The sequence below is a fragment of the Tupaia chinensis genome, unplaced genomic scaffold (genome assembly GCF_000334495.1).
Source record: "Tupaia chinensis unplaced genomic scaffold, TupChi_1.0 Scaffold000078_1, whole genome shotgun sequence".
In the NCBI taxonomy this organism is placed as follows: domain Eukaryota; kingdom Metazoa; phylum Chordata; class Mammalia; order Scandentia; family Tupaiidae; genus Tupaia; species Tupaia belangeri.
The window spans coordinates 2,731,009-2,748,051 of NW_006159539.1; the positions used below are offsets into that span (position 1 = coordinate 2,731,009).

At 53.2% G+C, this 17,043-nt stretch overlaps 1 protein-coding gene across 1 annotated transcript in view; it reads left to right on the forward strand.

Moving 5' to 3' along the window:
• Positions 1–3,981: 3,981 nt before the first annotated feature.
• MINAR1 (membrane integral NOTCH2 associated receptor 1) overlaps positions 3,982–17,043 on the forward strand; it is a 14,345-nt gene continuing 1,283 nt past the window's right edge. The window contains exons 1-2 of the mRNA XM_006142628.3: positions 3,982–6,249; positions 10,082–10,336. Coding sequence (XP_006142690.1) covers positions 3,982–6,249; positions 10,082–10,336 — 2,523 coding nt within the window. The remainder of the gene's footprint in view (positions 6,250–10,081; positions 10,337–17,043) is intronic.

Below are 17,043 nucleotides of genomic sequence, written 5' to 3' on the forward strand. Positions count from 1 at the left end.
CGGGGGAAAAACCAACCAGGCATCTGGCTCCTGCCCCTCCCAAAGAGACAGACCATGTGTAGCGGAACCATCGTGGTCAGGAGTTCTTCCCCTGCTGTGCACGTGCAGAGGTTTCAGGGCAGGGAGGGGAGTGCAGGTCTATCCCCGGGACCCCAGGCCTTTCCTCTCCGGCACGTGCTGTCAGGGTTCCCAGCCCGGAATCCAGCATCCTGCCCTGTGTTAGTCCATTTGTGTTGCTATAACAGAATATTGAGAGTGAGTGGTTCATAAAGAACAGAAATGTATATTTTCTCGCTGTGCTGGAGGCTGGGAAGCCCAGGATCTGGGCACCAGCTCCAGATGTCTGCTGAGAGCTCGCTGCATCCTCAATTGGCAGAGGGCAGAAGAGCATGCTGGCCAGACACAGTGCTGTGCGAAGCCACTTTTAAGGGGGGTTCTATCCCCTTCCGGAAGGAGGAGCTGTCCTAGCTGTTCCCTTGTGCACGTGCTGCTAAGACACTGCTTCTCGGGCTGGGACCACATGAGAGGCCCGGGTCGGCTCCCTGGTCCAACATAAAGGCTGCACCTATACTCCCAGCAGCTCTGCAGGCTGAGGTGGGAGGAATGCGATCCAGGGGCTGGCCTGGGAAATACACAGCAAGACTCCGAAAAAGCTTGACAGTAGATGCCCACCTTGCTACCTAGGAAGCTGAGGCAGAAGGATCACAATGGGGTGAGGGCCCGTCCAAATAAATAGACAGTAAGGGCCAGAACCATCACATCGGCATCGGTAACCCCTGGATTTGGAGGGGCCACACTCACGCCATAGCACCCCGCCTGTTTGTCCATCTCCACCCTCCTGTCCCACTGCGGCCACACAGATGGACACTGGCCCATCCCATGCACCTTTGGGCCTCCTGCCCTCTGCCTAGACGCACTCCGTCCTCTTGTCCCAGGCCACCACTCTTTTCCTCTTCAGTCTTCGAGGCCAGTGCAGATGGCAACTCCTTTGAGAGCCAGCCTTTCCTGTCCCCCTATCCGGAGTCGCCTTACTGTCCCCTGGGCTCCAGGCCCTTGCTCATGTTCCTCTGGCACCTGATGGTCAGAACTGGCACTCGGCAAGGCCATTCACGCCACAGGCAGGGGCCAGGAGCCCTGGGAGCTGGGTCTCTTACTCCACATGAGCCTTTAAAAGTCCTGCCACTCTCTGGGGCCAGCAGATGGCATAATGGTTACGCCTCTGAACTCCCATGTGGTCAACCATAGTTTGAAGCCCCAGTGGCATCAAATTCATACTGGGTACATGTGCGTGTATGTCCAAAATCCCGGTGGAGGAGAAGGGATTGCAGCGTGGCCATGGCTGATTTCTTGCTTTCTGTCTCTCTGGCACACAACCTGTGGCAAAAATCTCTTTTTAAAAGAAAAAAAATAAAAAAAGTCATGCAATTTTCTGGCCTAGTTTTCTTTCTTTCTTTTTTCTTTTTCTTTTAATAATTGCTTGAGGGTTCTGCACTTGCCAGAGAAGCAAAGTTAGTGGGGAGAAGGGGGCTTTCCAGTGACGACTCGTTCTGGGCAGGAGAAGAGCCCGTACAGGCCTTCTTTCCTTTTCCGTAAGAGCAAATGGAAACCACTGGTCTCTGCGTATCTCTCTGCACTCATGGGAGACCGAGCTGATGCTTATAGGAGCCCACTGGGAACCACGCCTTCAGGATGGGAGTGAGCCCGTAGCCTCAAGCTACTCAGATTTAATCCAAAGAAAATACACTGTTCTTCTGAGTTGGAGCTGTGTGGACTCAGGCAACTTTAAAATCAATAAGCCAATGATCCAATGCCTTTTTCCAAGCCGGTGGGTGACTGGAGGAGGACGCAAGGTGTTGTTTGAAGAGGCCGTGTGCAGCTCAGCATCGGCGCCCATGTTTATCAAGGAGCTCTGCCTGCTCTCATGAAACGGCGTTAAACCCTTGACTGTGTCTAGTCCTCCCTTCCCAGAGCAGTTCCTGTGGCTCTTTCTCTCCGTATCAGAGTGAGGTTCATTATTGTCGGCGAAGACGAAATAATGTGTACTCACTACAGGACTTGCAGTAAGGATGGGAGATGAAAAAGAAAACTTAAAAATCACCTTTTTTTCCTTTTAAATTTAAGAGTGTTGCAAATAAAAAGGCATGGGGGAACTTTCTTAAACAGTAGGAACATTCTAGATCTCTGTTGGTGTTTGGTTACTACCCAAGTCATATCTCAAATTCAGCCAATACAAGGTCTGTATCCTTCACTGTGTGTAAGTTTATGCTAGAAGAAAAGATGCAAACAATGATTAAGCTTCAGTTAATGACATGCATGATAAAGCGGTCCGAGGGAGGTGTGCAGACGTCTACAACTTATTTTGAAGACATCCAGATAAAGTAAGATGGCTTGGTGATGGGTAGATGGGTAGAGACGTGATCGAGGGCATGCAGTAAAATGTTAATGGCGGGATCCAGATGGTGGATACCGTAGTACTCACCATAAAACGTTTTCCACCTCGCTGCATGTTTGAAAATTTGCATATTACAGTATTGGGGGAAAGATGACTAACTGAGGGGGAGCACAATCCACATTCACAATCCAAACTTAATCACCATTAACATTTTAGAGCACATTATTTCATTGTCATTCCCAAGAACGTATCATTTTATACTATTAAGATCTTATTTTCCCATTTGTTACTCAGTATTGTATCATAGTTTTCTTTTGTCATAAGAAGTCTTCACTGTGTCATTTTTAAATGAAAGAGTCATTTGCCTGTGTAGGCTTTATAGTGTGTCGTTCCGTAGGTTTTGATGCAGTCACATAACCGCCCTCATGACCAAGAGAGAGAGCAGTTCCATCATTCTGGGAGATCTCTCCATGCCTCTCGGAGGTCTATCCCACTCCTGGCAACCCCTGAGCTGTTTTCTAGAAAGTCTTGTGAACGGAATCATACAGTGTGGTGCGTAGGCTTACGGCTCTGGCCTCTTTCCTGCATGCACGACAAAATCCCACTTCTTCATGCTGCAGGTGCTAGAAGTTCTTTTTTTCACTGAGCTTCTATTGTGCAAATGAATATCAATATAATTTTTAGAGCTTATTTTTATTTTTGCTCACGATAGTAGGTGTGCATGCATGAGACAGGAGTGGGGGGATCCCCGGCAGGGCCTCCTCTTGCTGTGACCCCTTTCCCCAGTTCTTTAGCTCACTAGAATCCCAGACATGAGTGCAGGCACCCGATCTGTTTCTAGGCCAGCTCCGGTCATCTGAATCTGCACTTGGCCACGTGTCTTCCAGTTCCGTTCACTACCAGCTGCGCCACCAGGCTAGGCTATTCATTTCATTTTAGTGTTTGTACAAATTTCTTATATTGGGCCAGCAGGTGGCATGGAGTTAAGGCAGCTGGATCCCACAGGGCCAACTGTGCGGTTTGAGTCCCCAACCCAGCAGCTTAAAAACATGCCAGGCATGTGTGTGTGTGTGTGTGTGTGTGTGCAACATCCTGAGAGGAGAATGGAGGAGAAAGGATTGTTACTGGCTATTTCCCCAGGAAGCGATTTCTCACTTTCTCTTTCTCTCTGTCTCTTCTCAGCAAGCACATGCATTTCATGGCAAACGAAAAAAAAAAAAAGAAATTATCGTATGTTATATAACATGTTACGTGTTGTCCTATTGGTTACTTAAGATGTTCCTTCTTCAGTGTCATAAATGCCATTGTAGTGAATAGCTTACGTACAATCTTCGTCACCGGTCAATTCTTTAAGATAGATTCCTGAGAAGGGAATTACTAAGTCAAACGTTATGGCTATTTTTAAAGTCCTTAACACATTTTTAGTCATGAAAATGTGTGTCCTTGTATTTCTTTATGTGGCTCATGACAAGCTTCGGTTCAAGCTCTACTGGCGTTTCTAACCCTCTTTTCTCCTCTTTTACCGTATCGTCACTGTAGGGTTGACCTGAAGGTTCCGTGTCATTGGTGAGCTTGCAAAGTTCTAAGTCATGGAGACAAACCAGGAAACCTCCCTCTTTTTGGTGAAGATCTTGGAGGAACTGGACAGCAAGCAAAATACCGTGTCCTACCAGGACCTGTGCAAATCGCTGTGTGCGCGGTTCGACCTGTCGCAGCTCGCCAAGCTGCGGAGCGTGCTCTTCTACACGGCTTGTCTGGACCCCAGCTTTCCAGCCACGCTGTTCAAAGACAAGATGAAATGCACCGTGAATAACCAGCAGTCAAAGAAGATCATGGTGGCGGCAGACATCGTGACGATATTCAACCTGATCCAGATGAACGGGGGCGCCGCGAAGGACAAGCTGCCCACAGGCCGCCAGAAGGCACGTAAGAAGGAGGCGTCCTTCGAGTCCTGCCGGTCGGACCCAGAGGTGTGCGTGGCGGCTGAGTGCGAGCCCCTGCACTGCGAGCTCAGCGAGAGGCCCTTCAGCCGTGGCTACCCCACCAGGCAGTCGACCAAGTGCCGCAAGGTGGACTGCAAGGACTGCCCACAGTTCGTGCCCGCCTCCGAGCCCAACTTCCTGCTGGGGGTCAGCAAGGAGGTGAAAACCCGCGCAGCCTCCCTGGACAGGCTGCAGGCCCTGGCCCCGTACTCTGTGGCCAGCCCGCAGCCCTGCGAGATGCAGCGGACCTACTTCCCCATGAACATCGAGAACGAGTCCGTGTCGGACCAGGACTCCCTGCCCATCAGCCAGCCCATCAACGAGGAGCCCTTCATGGTCCAGTCCTGTGTCCAGAAACGGAACATCTTCAAAGAGGATTTTCATAACCTCATGGCCGTGTCCCCCAGCTTGGTCGGCCCTGTCAGCAAAGCGGACGGTGAGCCCCGGGAACCCCAGAATCGAAAGGAGCCCCACAAGCCGCCCTTCTTCAATCACAGCTTCGAAATGCCTTACAACAGCCAGTACTTGAACCCGGTGTATTCCCCGATTCCTGACAAGAGGCGGGCGAAGAATGAAAGCTTAGATGACCTTCAGGCCTCCACGTACTTCGGCCCCACTCCGGTGATGGGCACGCAGGAAGCCAGGCGCTGTCCGGGGAGGCCCAGCAAGCAGACCCCCTGGCCAGCCAAGAGCTGGAGCCTCAACACGGAGGAGGTGCCTGACTTCGAGCGATCCTTCTTCCACAGAAACCCCTCCGAGGAGAAGCTGCGCTATCCCAGCCCCAGTGGCCAGAACACCAATTTCCCAGCCCCAGACAGGCGCCCGGCATACCTGGTACCGAAGGAGCAGCAGCCGGTTCTCCCAGTTGGCTACGCCGCAAAGCCCAACGGGCTCAAGGCTAAAGAGATCCCGTCTCCTGTCGACCTGGAGAAGCACGAGCCCGTCAAGAAGTTCAAGGACAAGGGCATCGGGCAGGCCAGTTCCGACACCAGCAGCGTGGGCACGCAGACAGAGCACGTGCTGGAGCCCAAGAAGTGCAAAGACCCGTGCGCCTCGGGGCAGGGCCGGTACGGTGACAGGCACGCCCTGAAGCACTCGGACGACGACTCGGAGATCGTCAGCGACGACATCAGCGACATCTTCCGGTTCCTGGACGACATGAGCATCAGCGGCTCCACGGGGGTGATGCAGTCGTCCTGCTACAACAGCACGGGCTCCCTGTCCCAGCTGCACAAGTCGGACTGCGACAGCTCCCCCGAGCGCAGCCTGGCCAAGATCGCCAACGGGGTCCCCAACGGCAAGGGCGACAAGGGCAGCCGGCCCGAAAGCCACCACCACTCGGAGGAAGAGCTGAAGACCAGCGTGTGCAGGCTGGTGCTCAGGATCGGCGAGATCGAGCGGAAGCTCGAGTCGCTCTCGGGCGTCCGCGAGGAAATCTCCCAGGTCCTGGGCAAGCTGAACAAACTGGACCAGAAGATGCAGCAGCCCGAGAAGGTCAGCGTGCAGATCGACCTGAACTCCCTGACGAGCGAGGGGCCGTCGGACGACAGCGTCTCGCCCCGGATGTTCCGCGCGCACCACGGCTCCCACGGACCCAAACTGGAGAGCAACGCCGACTGGTGCTGCTCGGACGCCAGCGGGAGCAACAGCGAGAGCCTGCGAGTCAAGGCCTTAAAGAAGAGCTTGTTCACCAGGCCGTCCTCCAGGTCCCTGACGGAGGAGAACAGCGCCACGGAATCCAAGATCGCCAGCATCTCCAACTCGCCCAGAGACTGGCGCACCATCACGTACACCGGCCGGGCCGGCCTCCACGAGGATGAGGTCAAAGACCCAGGCCCGGGAGATGACAAGGACTGGCACCGCAAGTCCAAGGAGGTAATTTCAACCCAGCTCGTGGCATCGGGCACTAGCTTTCGGAGCCTGGGACATGAAATAGGACAGGGGCCTCCCCTCCATGTGCCGGTCGCCCTTCCTGGTTTGGCTGGCATTTCTGATGAGAGTAGTGAGGACAGCCCAGGCTGTAGGGTGGCTAAGTCATCGGTGAGCACGGAGGGGCCCAGGGCTGCGATCGTGGACAGGTGGTGAGAGACTGGGTTTTCATAGAATGGGGACCTTCGGAGTGGGCACGTGTCACCCACCTCCCTGTCCTTTTTGAAATAGCAAGACGCAGGCCAGACAAGTGAGAATACGAACAGCTAGGCGTTTCTGTAGAAATATCGTGCCAAATCAAAGCAGCCACGCTTCTAATCTGTGAGATGTCAAAGTCTGCAAAGCCAACAGAGCCCCCTGAAGCACCTCGCGTGAGTTGCTAAAATTGGGGGTGAGCCCTCTGTTTTGTCAACTTCTGTGAACCCACTCTCCTGGCGTGTGGTTCTCACCACCCGTGGGGTGATGGGTCCACGACGGTCACCACTGGGCCCACCTTCTGAGTTGTTCTCAGATGTCAAACCACTGAAGGTCTTGCTCACTTGTCCAAGTCTACAGGTTCTCGGGCCAGCAGGTGGCATGGAAGGTAAGGCAGCTGGATCCCACACGGTCAACAGCACGGTTCATGTCCCGGACCCGGTGGCTTGAAAATCACACCAGGCATATGGACATATGTGCTCAAAACCCTGAGAGGAGAATGGTGAAGGGGCGAAGCACCTTGGAGGATGCTTTCTCATTTTCCCTTCATCTTTCTGTATCTTTGGCAGGCACATATACTCTCTAGCTAACTAAAAAAAGGAAAAAGAAATCCATAGGTCCCAAACCAGACTTCCTTCAAAGCCAGTGTCTCTCACCTCCACTCTGGGCGTGTGCGGCCATTAGCCTAGCAGTTCCCCGATCTGCACATCCCCTCTGGTCTTTGAACACCCACCTCCCCAGGACTGGCTCTTGCTCCGTTTAGCTGCTGACGCTACAGAACCATCTTCTTTTCCATCTGCACCCCTCACCCCAAGTCCAGGCTCTTGGAACTTCCTGCCGGGGACCTGGGGGTATGCTCCTCACCTCCCATCTCATCTTGTGGCCCACTGCTGCCTTCACTTCCCTACAGCTCCACTCTTGCTGTTTGTGTGGTGCTTCCTATTCCCAATTCTTCCCTGGCTCCCCTCTGCCCCAGCGGCAAGTTTCAAATGGCCTTTAAAACCCGCTGAATTTCATGTACTTCCCAGTCAGGGGCGCTGTGGTGCCGTGTGACTGCCCTGTTCTATCATGTTGGGTGCACCTGGCTTTCCTCCTAAATGCCGTGTTCGTGTGTTCTGTCCGCCATTCAGGAAGTGCTCAGTAAGCCTCTGTTATGGCCAGGTCCCAATCCACTACCAAACTCTTCTTCCCATGATTCCTCTGTCAGGACTTCTGGTCTACCTCCTCTGTGAACAAGCCCTAAGTTCCCCCAAAGGCCTCTGAATTCATGAGCATCTGGAAGATTTCTTAGGGGTTATTGTTGTCCTTTGATCTTTAGCTTTGAGTTCTCATTGTCTGGATGCAGTAGATAAGTGCTTTTTTTCTTTTTTTTGAGAATTATTTATTTTATTTGTTATTCTTTTTTTTTTTTTTTCCAATTTGGAGAGATAAGGGGAAAGTAAGAAAGGAAGCCACCAGGTCTAGGACTCGAACTGCAGTCAGCCATGTGGGAGTCCAGTGCCCTAACTACCATGCCACCTGCTGGCCCTGGCACAAATTTCTATTTAAAAATACGTTATGTCTATGCACTGACTGTTGGGGTAGGACACACTCTTCAGTGGTAGGGATAGACGCAGACAGCAATGATGCCTTCCATCGCAGAAGTGAAAACAGGTCCAATCTGGCTCTACCACTTACTGGCTGTGTGACCTTGGGTTCGTCTTGAGCCTCTCTGACCTAAGTCCCCATTACATGCGGGGACAGTAGTTACGACCTCTCCGTGACCATGAGAAGCTGAAATGAGCTGACACGTGTGGAGCACGGGGCAGGGTGGTGGTGGCCAGTGCTCACTCCTGGCCGAAACGCGCTCACTGCCCAGTGGCTGTCACCGTGGTGGCTATCACTGCCACCTTCCCCTCCTGTCGTGGGTGGGCCCTGCACGCACAGGAGCCCTGTGAGTGTGGGTGAGCAGAACAGTAGGGGAAGCTCTTAGGACACTGTGCTTGGCAGAGGTGGAGGGAAGAGGGAAGCACAGTTGCTCGGGTTCCTCAGAGCTGATCCTGCGTCCTCTGTCAGCACCGAGCCTCTGGCGTGGGAGCACGGTGTCACGTCACATTGGGCAAGACCAGTGGGCCAGGTTTGCTCTTAGATGGGTACATGCTTCTGGCCTCTGTCCATGCCATGCACATGCCACACGTGCACACACACACGCATGCCACGTGTGCTCTTCCCGCTCAGCAGTAGCTGTCACCCTCGAGACACCTGTCACTTTCCCCTACTGGCACGCACACCTTCCTCCTTGTTACTCACATACACTGCCTTTCTTGCTCTCTGCTTCAAAATACACGACTTCTTAGAATTTTATTTTTTAATTAATTTTTTTTTTAAGTTTTGCTATAGGGTGCATGAGCTTGCTGGAGAGAGAGAGAGGAGGAAAGGGGGAGAGATGAAGCGAGAGGGGGGAGAGAGTGAGCTCACCCCTCCAGGGAATGACCACGCCACAATCCCTTTTGAATTCTCTCAGGATTTTTGGGCATGCACGCACCCACCCCGACATGTGTTTCAAGCCGCCCGGTCCAGACTGGAAGCGTGCAGTTGGCCTGTGGGCTCCAGCTGCCTTCACCTCCCCTCCATCAGCTGGCCCCTACATACACGGCTTACCGTCGGTTTCTACCCTCCATCGGATACTCCTGGAGTATCTTGTCCTCGGTGGTACTGTTTTGCTGGACTGAGGTGATTAAAAGGCTTAGAGTAAGACAATTCCCTTTCTTCAGGGTGCTCAGAGGCTGGTGGCGGTGACAGGCAGGCAGGCAGTTACAGTTCGTGACAGATGCTGGCTGAGGGGTCTGGACACAGTCCTAAGAGGTCACCTCAATGGGCACTGACTCCATCCTGGTGGATCAGGAAGTGCTTCCTGGAGGAAGCTGCGTATGTGGAGATCTTGGGGCCTTCGGTAGAAAGTACTGGAAACAGAAAGTATCTGAAGACCCCAGTTACAGCAGGTTCACTGAGAGCAGGTCCCCAAGGTGCACCTGAAGGCATGGCGAGCGTACGTGGGTGCCCGCATTGGGTACCCTCCTACCATGGTGCCATTGTGCGACCACCTTGACTTGAAGGCCATGCAGATGTCTCTGAAAGGGCCCCACCCACCCCTGGAGGACCCACTCTGGCCCTCAACACGTGCTTTCTGGCTGGGCTCCTCTCTTCCAGAGAAGCAGCATGGTGCCAGGGCACTGGACAAGGTCCTTGAGCACAGGACCCCTGTCGTCCGGCCGTCTGTACCGGGTGCTAGAAGAAAGGGCGTTGATAGGTCGCAGGTTGGGGAAGGCTCTCTGGGCAGGTGGAATAGCAGCTCCCACTAACCAGCTGAGCACCCCAGGGCAGGTTACTGAGCGTGTGCGGCTCGGCTTCCCCCCTGTGCAGAGTGGGTTCATAGCGGGAGAGACAGCACAGGTTAGAGTCAGCAGCCTCTTCCTCGTGTCAGCACGCATCGGGTCAGGAGCGTTTCCCGGACATTCTCTGACAGACACGGTGTCTGCAGGGCGCAGGGCCAGGCTGTCGCTGTCCACCTGCAGTGAGCGCCCGGTGTCTGTGCCCCCTGCAGGCCGACAGACAGTACGACGTCCCCCCGCAGCACCGACTGCCCAAGCAGCCCAAAGACGGCTTCCTCGTGGAGCAGGTGTTCAGCCCGCACCCCTACCCCGCCTCCCTCAAGGCCCACACGAAGAGCAACCCCCTGTACACGGACATGCGGCTGACCGAGCTGGCCGAGGTGAAGCGGGGCCAGCCCTCCTGGACCATCGAGGAGTTTGCGCGCAATGCCGGCGACAAGGGCAAGCTGACCGCCCTGGACCTGCAGGTGAGCCTCTCGGGGTCCCATGGGCGGAGAGGGGGGCCCAGCCGCATCCTGGCAGATGCAGGAACGCATCACGGAGAGCTTAGACCGGCCCACCCCTCGCCCTTCCACTCCCTGGGTCCCCACCACGGGCTTCCGAACTTGGAGTCGTAGAGCGGAAGAGATTGTTACCGAGGGGCTGCCTTGCACTTATTTATGAGCAGTAGGCGCGGGAATGCTGTTTGTCACTGCCCGATTCGCTAGCGATGCGTTTAAGACTCCGTACGTGCAGCTCCTCCTGTTTGCTCAGAGACTGGGGCAAAACTGTTTAATGAAATACAGGCTGCTCTCTCCTTCCACATGTAGCACGTGGGATAAGCATATTTGTGGGAGCCGAGCTATGGATTATGTTTCCATACGGAGCAGCCCCAGGTAAGAGCCATCCCCACGCAGTCATGGCCGAGGGCGTGTTTCTGTCCACCCGCAGGCAGGGCAGGGTTCTGGCCACCCTCCCATTTGGGTGGGCAGCTCTGCCAGGTTCCATTCACTCTATGTCTGTCTGTCGCCACGTCACTGGGGGGCAGAGCAGGCACTTGTCCTCACCTGTGGGCTCAGCTGTGTGGGCAGCGAGGCCACAGCCCCAGAATGACCACGTGCCTGAGGCCCGGTTGGCAAGCACCGCTCCCCTGAAATGTCTCACTGCAGAGCGTGGAGGGCTTCAAGGGGGCAGTGTGGCGGAGAGAAGTTACTTGGATTCCGGCAGAGCTGGTTTCTGGAGGGGGCTCCTTTGCTGTGGGACCTGGAACATTCACTTCACCTGTTACAGGGGCACCTTGATATCAAACTTGCAGAGTCACGTGACAGCTGAAAATGAGACCTTAAAAGTGCCAGGCGTTGAGTGGGGCCACAAGTGGATGCCGAGGTTGGTTGATTTTTAGGGTGATTTTCACAGCAGCCTCTGGTTCCAGGCCTGCGAGGTGGGAGGTGCGGCGAGCACCTCCAGTTGTCAGATGGGAGATCTGGGCCCCGGGGAAGGCCAGTCACCCGCCCGAATTTGGTGTGGGCCTGCGGGCAGCGAGCCTCACAGTCTCTGTTCTGGCTACAACATTTCGCTTTTCTGCCGAGAGGTTTAGTGGGGCTTCACGTCACAGAAATGTGACAGCAATGACATTGATCTTGGGTCCTAGGCGACACAGTTATGGGAAGGGGCAGCTCTGGCCAGATCCTGACAGTGCGCCTCCTGATTCCAGGCCACTCCCTCCCGTGTCCTCCTCCTGGCACGCAGGCCTGACGAAGGTGGTTCCCCCGGGAGGTCCCCGTGCAGGCCCGCCTTGGTCTGTGTGAGTTAGACCACCAGGAGCAGCAGTGAGCCAGAAGGGCCTGGAGGTGGGAGTGGCTGAACCAGCGGAATCCTTTTCCCAGGACTGGGGCAGCCTGCAACCTGGTGGCTCAGGAAGCCCGTCCCAGGTCCCACACGGCCTGGGTGACTTAGAAGACATGCTGGGTACTTGCATGCATTCCCCAGTCCTGACTGGAAGGGGAGGCAGAGGAAGGGGGTTGTGGTGTGGCCGAGCCCCACTCCGGGGTGCAATCTCCCCCTTTCTCTGCCTGTCTTCAGTGAGAAAACACACCCTCAGGCAGTGAAAGATAAAGTTAGGTTGGGCCAACCCGTGAGGGCTGCGACAGCTGGCTCCCACACGGCTGGCTGTGTGGCTTGAGTTCTGGACCCCGCAGTCTGAAAAACGTGTGTGTGTGTGCGCGCGCCCAAAACCCAGGCAGGAAGGGGAGATGGAGGAGGGATTGTGGCATGGACATTCCCGTTGGAGGTGCTCGCTCGCTCTCTGGTGAGTACATGCACCTTCTGGCTTTTTTTTTTTAAAATAAGGTTAATCCTACCCGAAGGGACAGATGGGGAGAAGGGACTGGAGTGTGGCCATTCCCCGTGAGGGGGCTCTCTCGGGCGCCACCCTCCTTACAAGCGTGTGTGTCCCCTGGCAAAAATATATATATATTTAAATGTCTGGTTAAGTGAATGAGTCATAGATTGAGAAATATCTTTTTAGAGTTTGTGAGGAGGAGGCTGGGCAATGTCACCCAGCAGATACGTGCTATTTTAACGTGCTAATGTTTGTAACAAAAACAGAACGATAAAAAATAAGGTAAAAATAGAAACTCAGATTACACAGCTGTAGGGGACGCGACCGAGCTGCAAAGGTGTGGACCCCGCCACACGAGGTAGGAAGTGAGGGGTGCAGCGCTCCAGGGGGTGATGGCGGGGAGACAGCGAGCGCGGTGGGCTTGGGCAGGGCGGGCGCTGCCCTGTTTGTTCCCTTAGGGAGCGTCAGTGTCCAGACCTTCGGGATCCCTTGGGGCCGAGGTGGAAGTTCGCTATGAGTGGCGCCCCCTGGAGGGCGTGGGCAGAAGCTCAGGGCGGGTTCTGACAGGCCTCATGAGCACGGAGTAGTCTGGCCATGTCCCTGGGAGCCTCGGTTTTAGCTCTTAGCTACTTGATGCCATCAGAGCTTGTAGTTACTGAAAAAACTAATTAAAAATAGTTTATTTCACAGCCTGAACCCCAGTGAATAATGAGGTGCACACAGCTATGAAAAGAAGCCACTGTGTGTGTGTCTGAGCCGCAGGGGACGGGCACCAAGTCTGATGTGTCGTTTGCACACTCTGTACGTGCTGGGCCAGCCCTGGGACCGTGGGGAGAAGAGCAGGTGGTTTCAGCCATAGTGTCCTGAGCCTGTCTTCAAGGTGCCAAGGTGGGGACTGACCCAGCCTTGGTGGTCACCTCCCCCACCCCGGCAGACCAGAGCACCAGAAAACAGTTGTGAAAAAATGAAACTAAAATGTGAGTTTATTTGGGTACGGCAGAATTTGAGACCCATGCACAGTTTCCTCCTATGCGCATTGTTCTTGAGCGTTGGAAGACCCCTCACATTCCCCCTGGGTGCTCCTCTCCCCGCCTGGGTGTTCATTAACCTACTCAAGGGCTCTCATGCCAGGAAGGTAGATTGGTGCCAAGAATCTGTGGGAGGCAGAGCTGTGTCAGCAGGGGTCGTGGTTCAAGCGTAAGGACACAGGTCCTATCAGCCAGGGCTGGGCAGTGCAGGTGTGCTGAGGGCAGCTCCAGGGCCAGGCTCCTGGGACCCCAGCAGGGGTGCTGTAGCAGGAGTTTCCTGCAGAGGCCGAAGGGCTGGACCGAGCATCCTGCGTGCTAAGGACTTCTCTTACACCGGGTGCTCCAGATACCTTGACAAATCCAGGGCCAGCCAGTGGCATGGTAGTTAAGGTGCTGGATCCCACATGACTGATGAGTGGTTCAAGTCCCAAACCTGGCAGCATAAGAAAAAAATATGCTGTGTGTGCATGTGCCCTCTGGCAAATTAAGTAGTTTTTAAACATAATTCAGTGATGGTCTTTCAACATTAGGCCTCAGGGAGGAAGACCTGGGAGAATTGCAGCAACCCTAAATCTCCTCCTCTCTCCAGTGTACACTTTTATACTAGAACGGGGCCAGCAAATTTACACAGGGCTAGACAGAAAATGCTTTTCTTGGCCTTTTGGTCTCCATCACAACTACCCAACTGTGACATCGTAGCTGTGGAAAGCAGCCACAGTCAATGAATGGGCATGGCTGCGTTCCGATCAAATATTTTTGAGCACTGAGATTTGCTTTTTACGTGATTTTTGACATGTCACAAAGCAACCTTTTTTCTCCCACTTTATTTTATGATCCTTATTTACATCCAATCACTACACATCTCTGCGGTTCACAGTATGGTTTTCAAAGCACGTGTGCAGTACGTGACGGTCTAAGCAAGGGCGTGACCCCGTACGTCACCTCCGACAGAGGACTTGACCCCTGTCTGGTAAGTGTTTCTTCCCTTTGCGCCTCACACACACCGTCCCTCACTGGTCCCCATCTCTCCTGTCTGCATTTATCCTCCCTGCTGTCACATCTGGATCTTTGCGCGTGTGCCGTGGAGGGGAGAAATTGAGTATGTTGAGTGGGAATAGATAGGGTCCGTCTTCGAAGCCTGGCTTACTTAGCGCCGCTCCTCTGACACTCACCGACTTGGAATCTGTTGAAAGGGCCTCCTCGTTCCTTACGGCTGAGTAGTACCCCGTAGTGTGTGTGTGTCACACTGTGTGTCACACTTTTCAACCTAGTCATCCACCGTATTTAGACCTAGTTGGTCGGCGTGTGCTTACTCGCAGTGTTCTTGCACGGTTCTTGGTATTTCTGAAATAGCTGTCGTACCAGCTTCACTACTGCTCACCCCATTCCTTTGTTTTTCTTGATTAGTCTTGCTAATGGTTTGACAGTTCTGTTCATCCTCTACAAAAGAAAATCAATGAAACTGAAAGCTGATATTTTTTCTTGTATAGTTCTTTATTTCTGTTAGTTCAGCTCTGATCTTTATTATATTCTGGTTTTTGTTTGTTTGGGGGGTTTTTTTGGTTGATGCTTTTGCAGTTCCTGGAGGTGCATCATCAAGGTATTTCTTTGCCACCTTTCTGTTTTTTTCCTGTGAGCACTAATTGCTGTGAACCTCCTTGGGACTGCTTTCACTGCGTCTCAAAGATCCCGGAGGGTATCACAATGTCAAAGGCAGGAATTTCTATCCCTGTGTCTATCCCAAACCCTGAGCAAGTGTTCAGTAAACATTAAGGACTGATGAGTGACTGGGTGAATGAAATTTACAAGGGGGCCTTTGGTTCTTGTGCTCCTGGTCCTCTTGGTCCTTGCACAGGACAGTCTGATCCTTAGTGTCTTGGTCCTGTAAGAGTTACACTTCCGGTCTGAAGGGTGCTCTGTGAACAGTTTTTCAGAATCAGTGAATCACGACTAGGTTGTTAGAAAGTCATGACATATTTTTGTTTTTCTATGCAAAAATGCATCACGACTTTCTCAACAACCTAATATGTTTAGGGAATGACTTGGTGACTTGCCTTTTTAACTTAATACTTTTCTATATTTCCTACACTCATCTGAGAGAGCCTCTAGCTACAAAATCTTAGTGCCACCAGGTGTGGTGGATCTCTCTCTCTCTCTTTTTTTTAAATTGTGATTTCTGGTTTAAATATAGGCATCTTTATAGGGCATGGTATGTTTTTTCAAAGACTGTATACAGTGTGTAATAATTAAATTACAGATATACATACATTCCTCTTCAACACTGAACATTATGTTGTGCACATTAGATAATACTGAGTTGTCAGAAAAGTAAAAAAAAAAAAAAGTCATGATGCATTTTTGCATAGAAAAACACATCACAATTTTTCCAAAGCCCAAGAATTCTACTTTTTTTGAAGCATCTCCTGAATTGTCAGTGATCTGAATTTTGAATTGTAACTCTTAATCCTAGTTTCTTATTATGCTTTTATGTCTCTTAAATCCTCTGAACTTTCTTCTGGATCGGGTCTCCCTGCTCTGTTTCTGAGTGCCCCTTGTAGCTGGGCGTCACTTGGCACCGGAAGCAGCCCAGACCCGCTTTGAGAAGAAACACTGTTTCCGTCTAAGACCAGACTTTCTGCAGACACCACAGAGGTGTCTCCATTTCACTTTGTTTCCTGCTCATTTTTCTGCACATCATCCGTCCAGTCCCCTCTCCAGAGTCTTCTCTGTTCACACGTCTCACCAGGTCGAGCGCGGGGAGGGTGGACTGGTTAGGGAAGGACCCTGGTAGGCCACATACTATCAGGGCCCCTTTCTACCCAGCCCGGCCCGCTCATCACTCACCACCCTGGGATTCTCACTGGTGAGAGGAAGGGTCTTTTGGTCTGGCCAGTGAACCCCTTTGGCACTCCATCCTCTGCCCAAGCATTCTGGGCAAAGTTGGAGGAGGGTTGGCCTGGCCTCCGGGTCCCTCCCTGCCATGCCCCCCACCTTCTTCATAGAGAGAGGAAGGAAGGGCCCTTCCATACAGCTGGTGTGGCATGAGCCACCCACCGCTGACCAGACCAGCCAGAGCAAGGTAGGAAGAGCTCCTCAGCCTGGCAGCTACACTCACTCCACCCCTGGCCATTCTGAGAGAGAGAGGAAAAGAAAGGATCTTCCTTCTATCCAGGGTGCTGCTCACCAGCCCTCCCCACATGGGAGGTGGTCTCCAGCCTGCTTCCAAGAAGCTCTGAGAAGAGCTGAGTTGATGACGGAGTGCAGCCTCATTCAGAGAGAGTTGGAGGGACGGACACCTCTGTCCCTCCCGTGGTCCATGCAGCAGCCCTCACGATGTGCCTGCACGGAGCGTCCTTCCAGAAACACAGGGCAAGCTGGAAAAGAGCAGAGCCTGGCTTTAGAGACGGGCAAGCAGGGCATTACTAGCATGCATGGGGATCGTCTGTACCCCGCCTACAGTAGGTCTGTGAGGGCTTTCTCATTCTGCCTGTATATATTCGAGTATGCGATTTTCCATGTTTATGAGCATTAAACAACCCAAGGACATCTGCAAAAGGGATATTTTACTGTGTTTCGAAGATCGAGGTGCCCTCACTCGGACTGCCGTGTGTCGTTGCTTTATGTGACCTGTTATTAAGTGCAGGCCATCAGCGAGCGCACGTCTGTCTCCATGGGAAGACACGACAGCCACTACCGCGGAGTGAGACCCAGGGGCAGCCGCGGTTAACGTGAGGCCGCTCCTGCCTACGGTTCAGGGATGTCAGGGCCACTGGGGACAAGTGTCAGTGGGGGCTCGGTCTCTGGAGGAGCCTCACTAAGTCCTGAA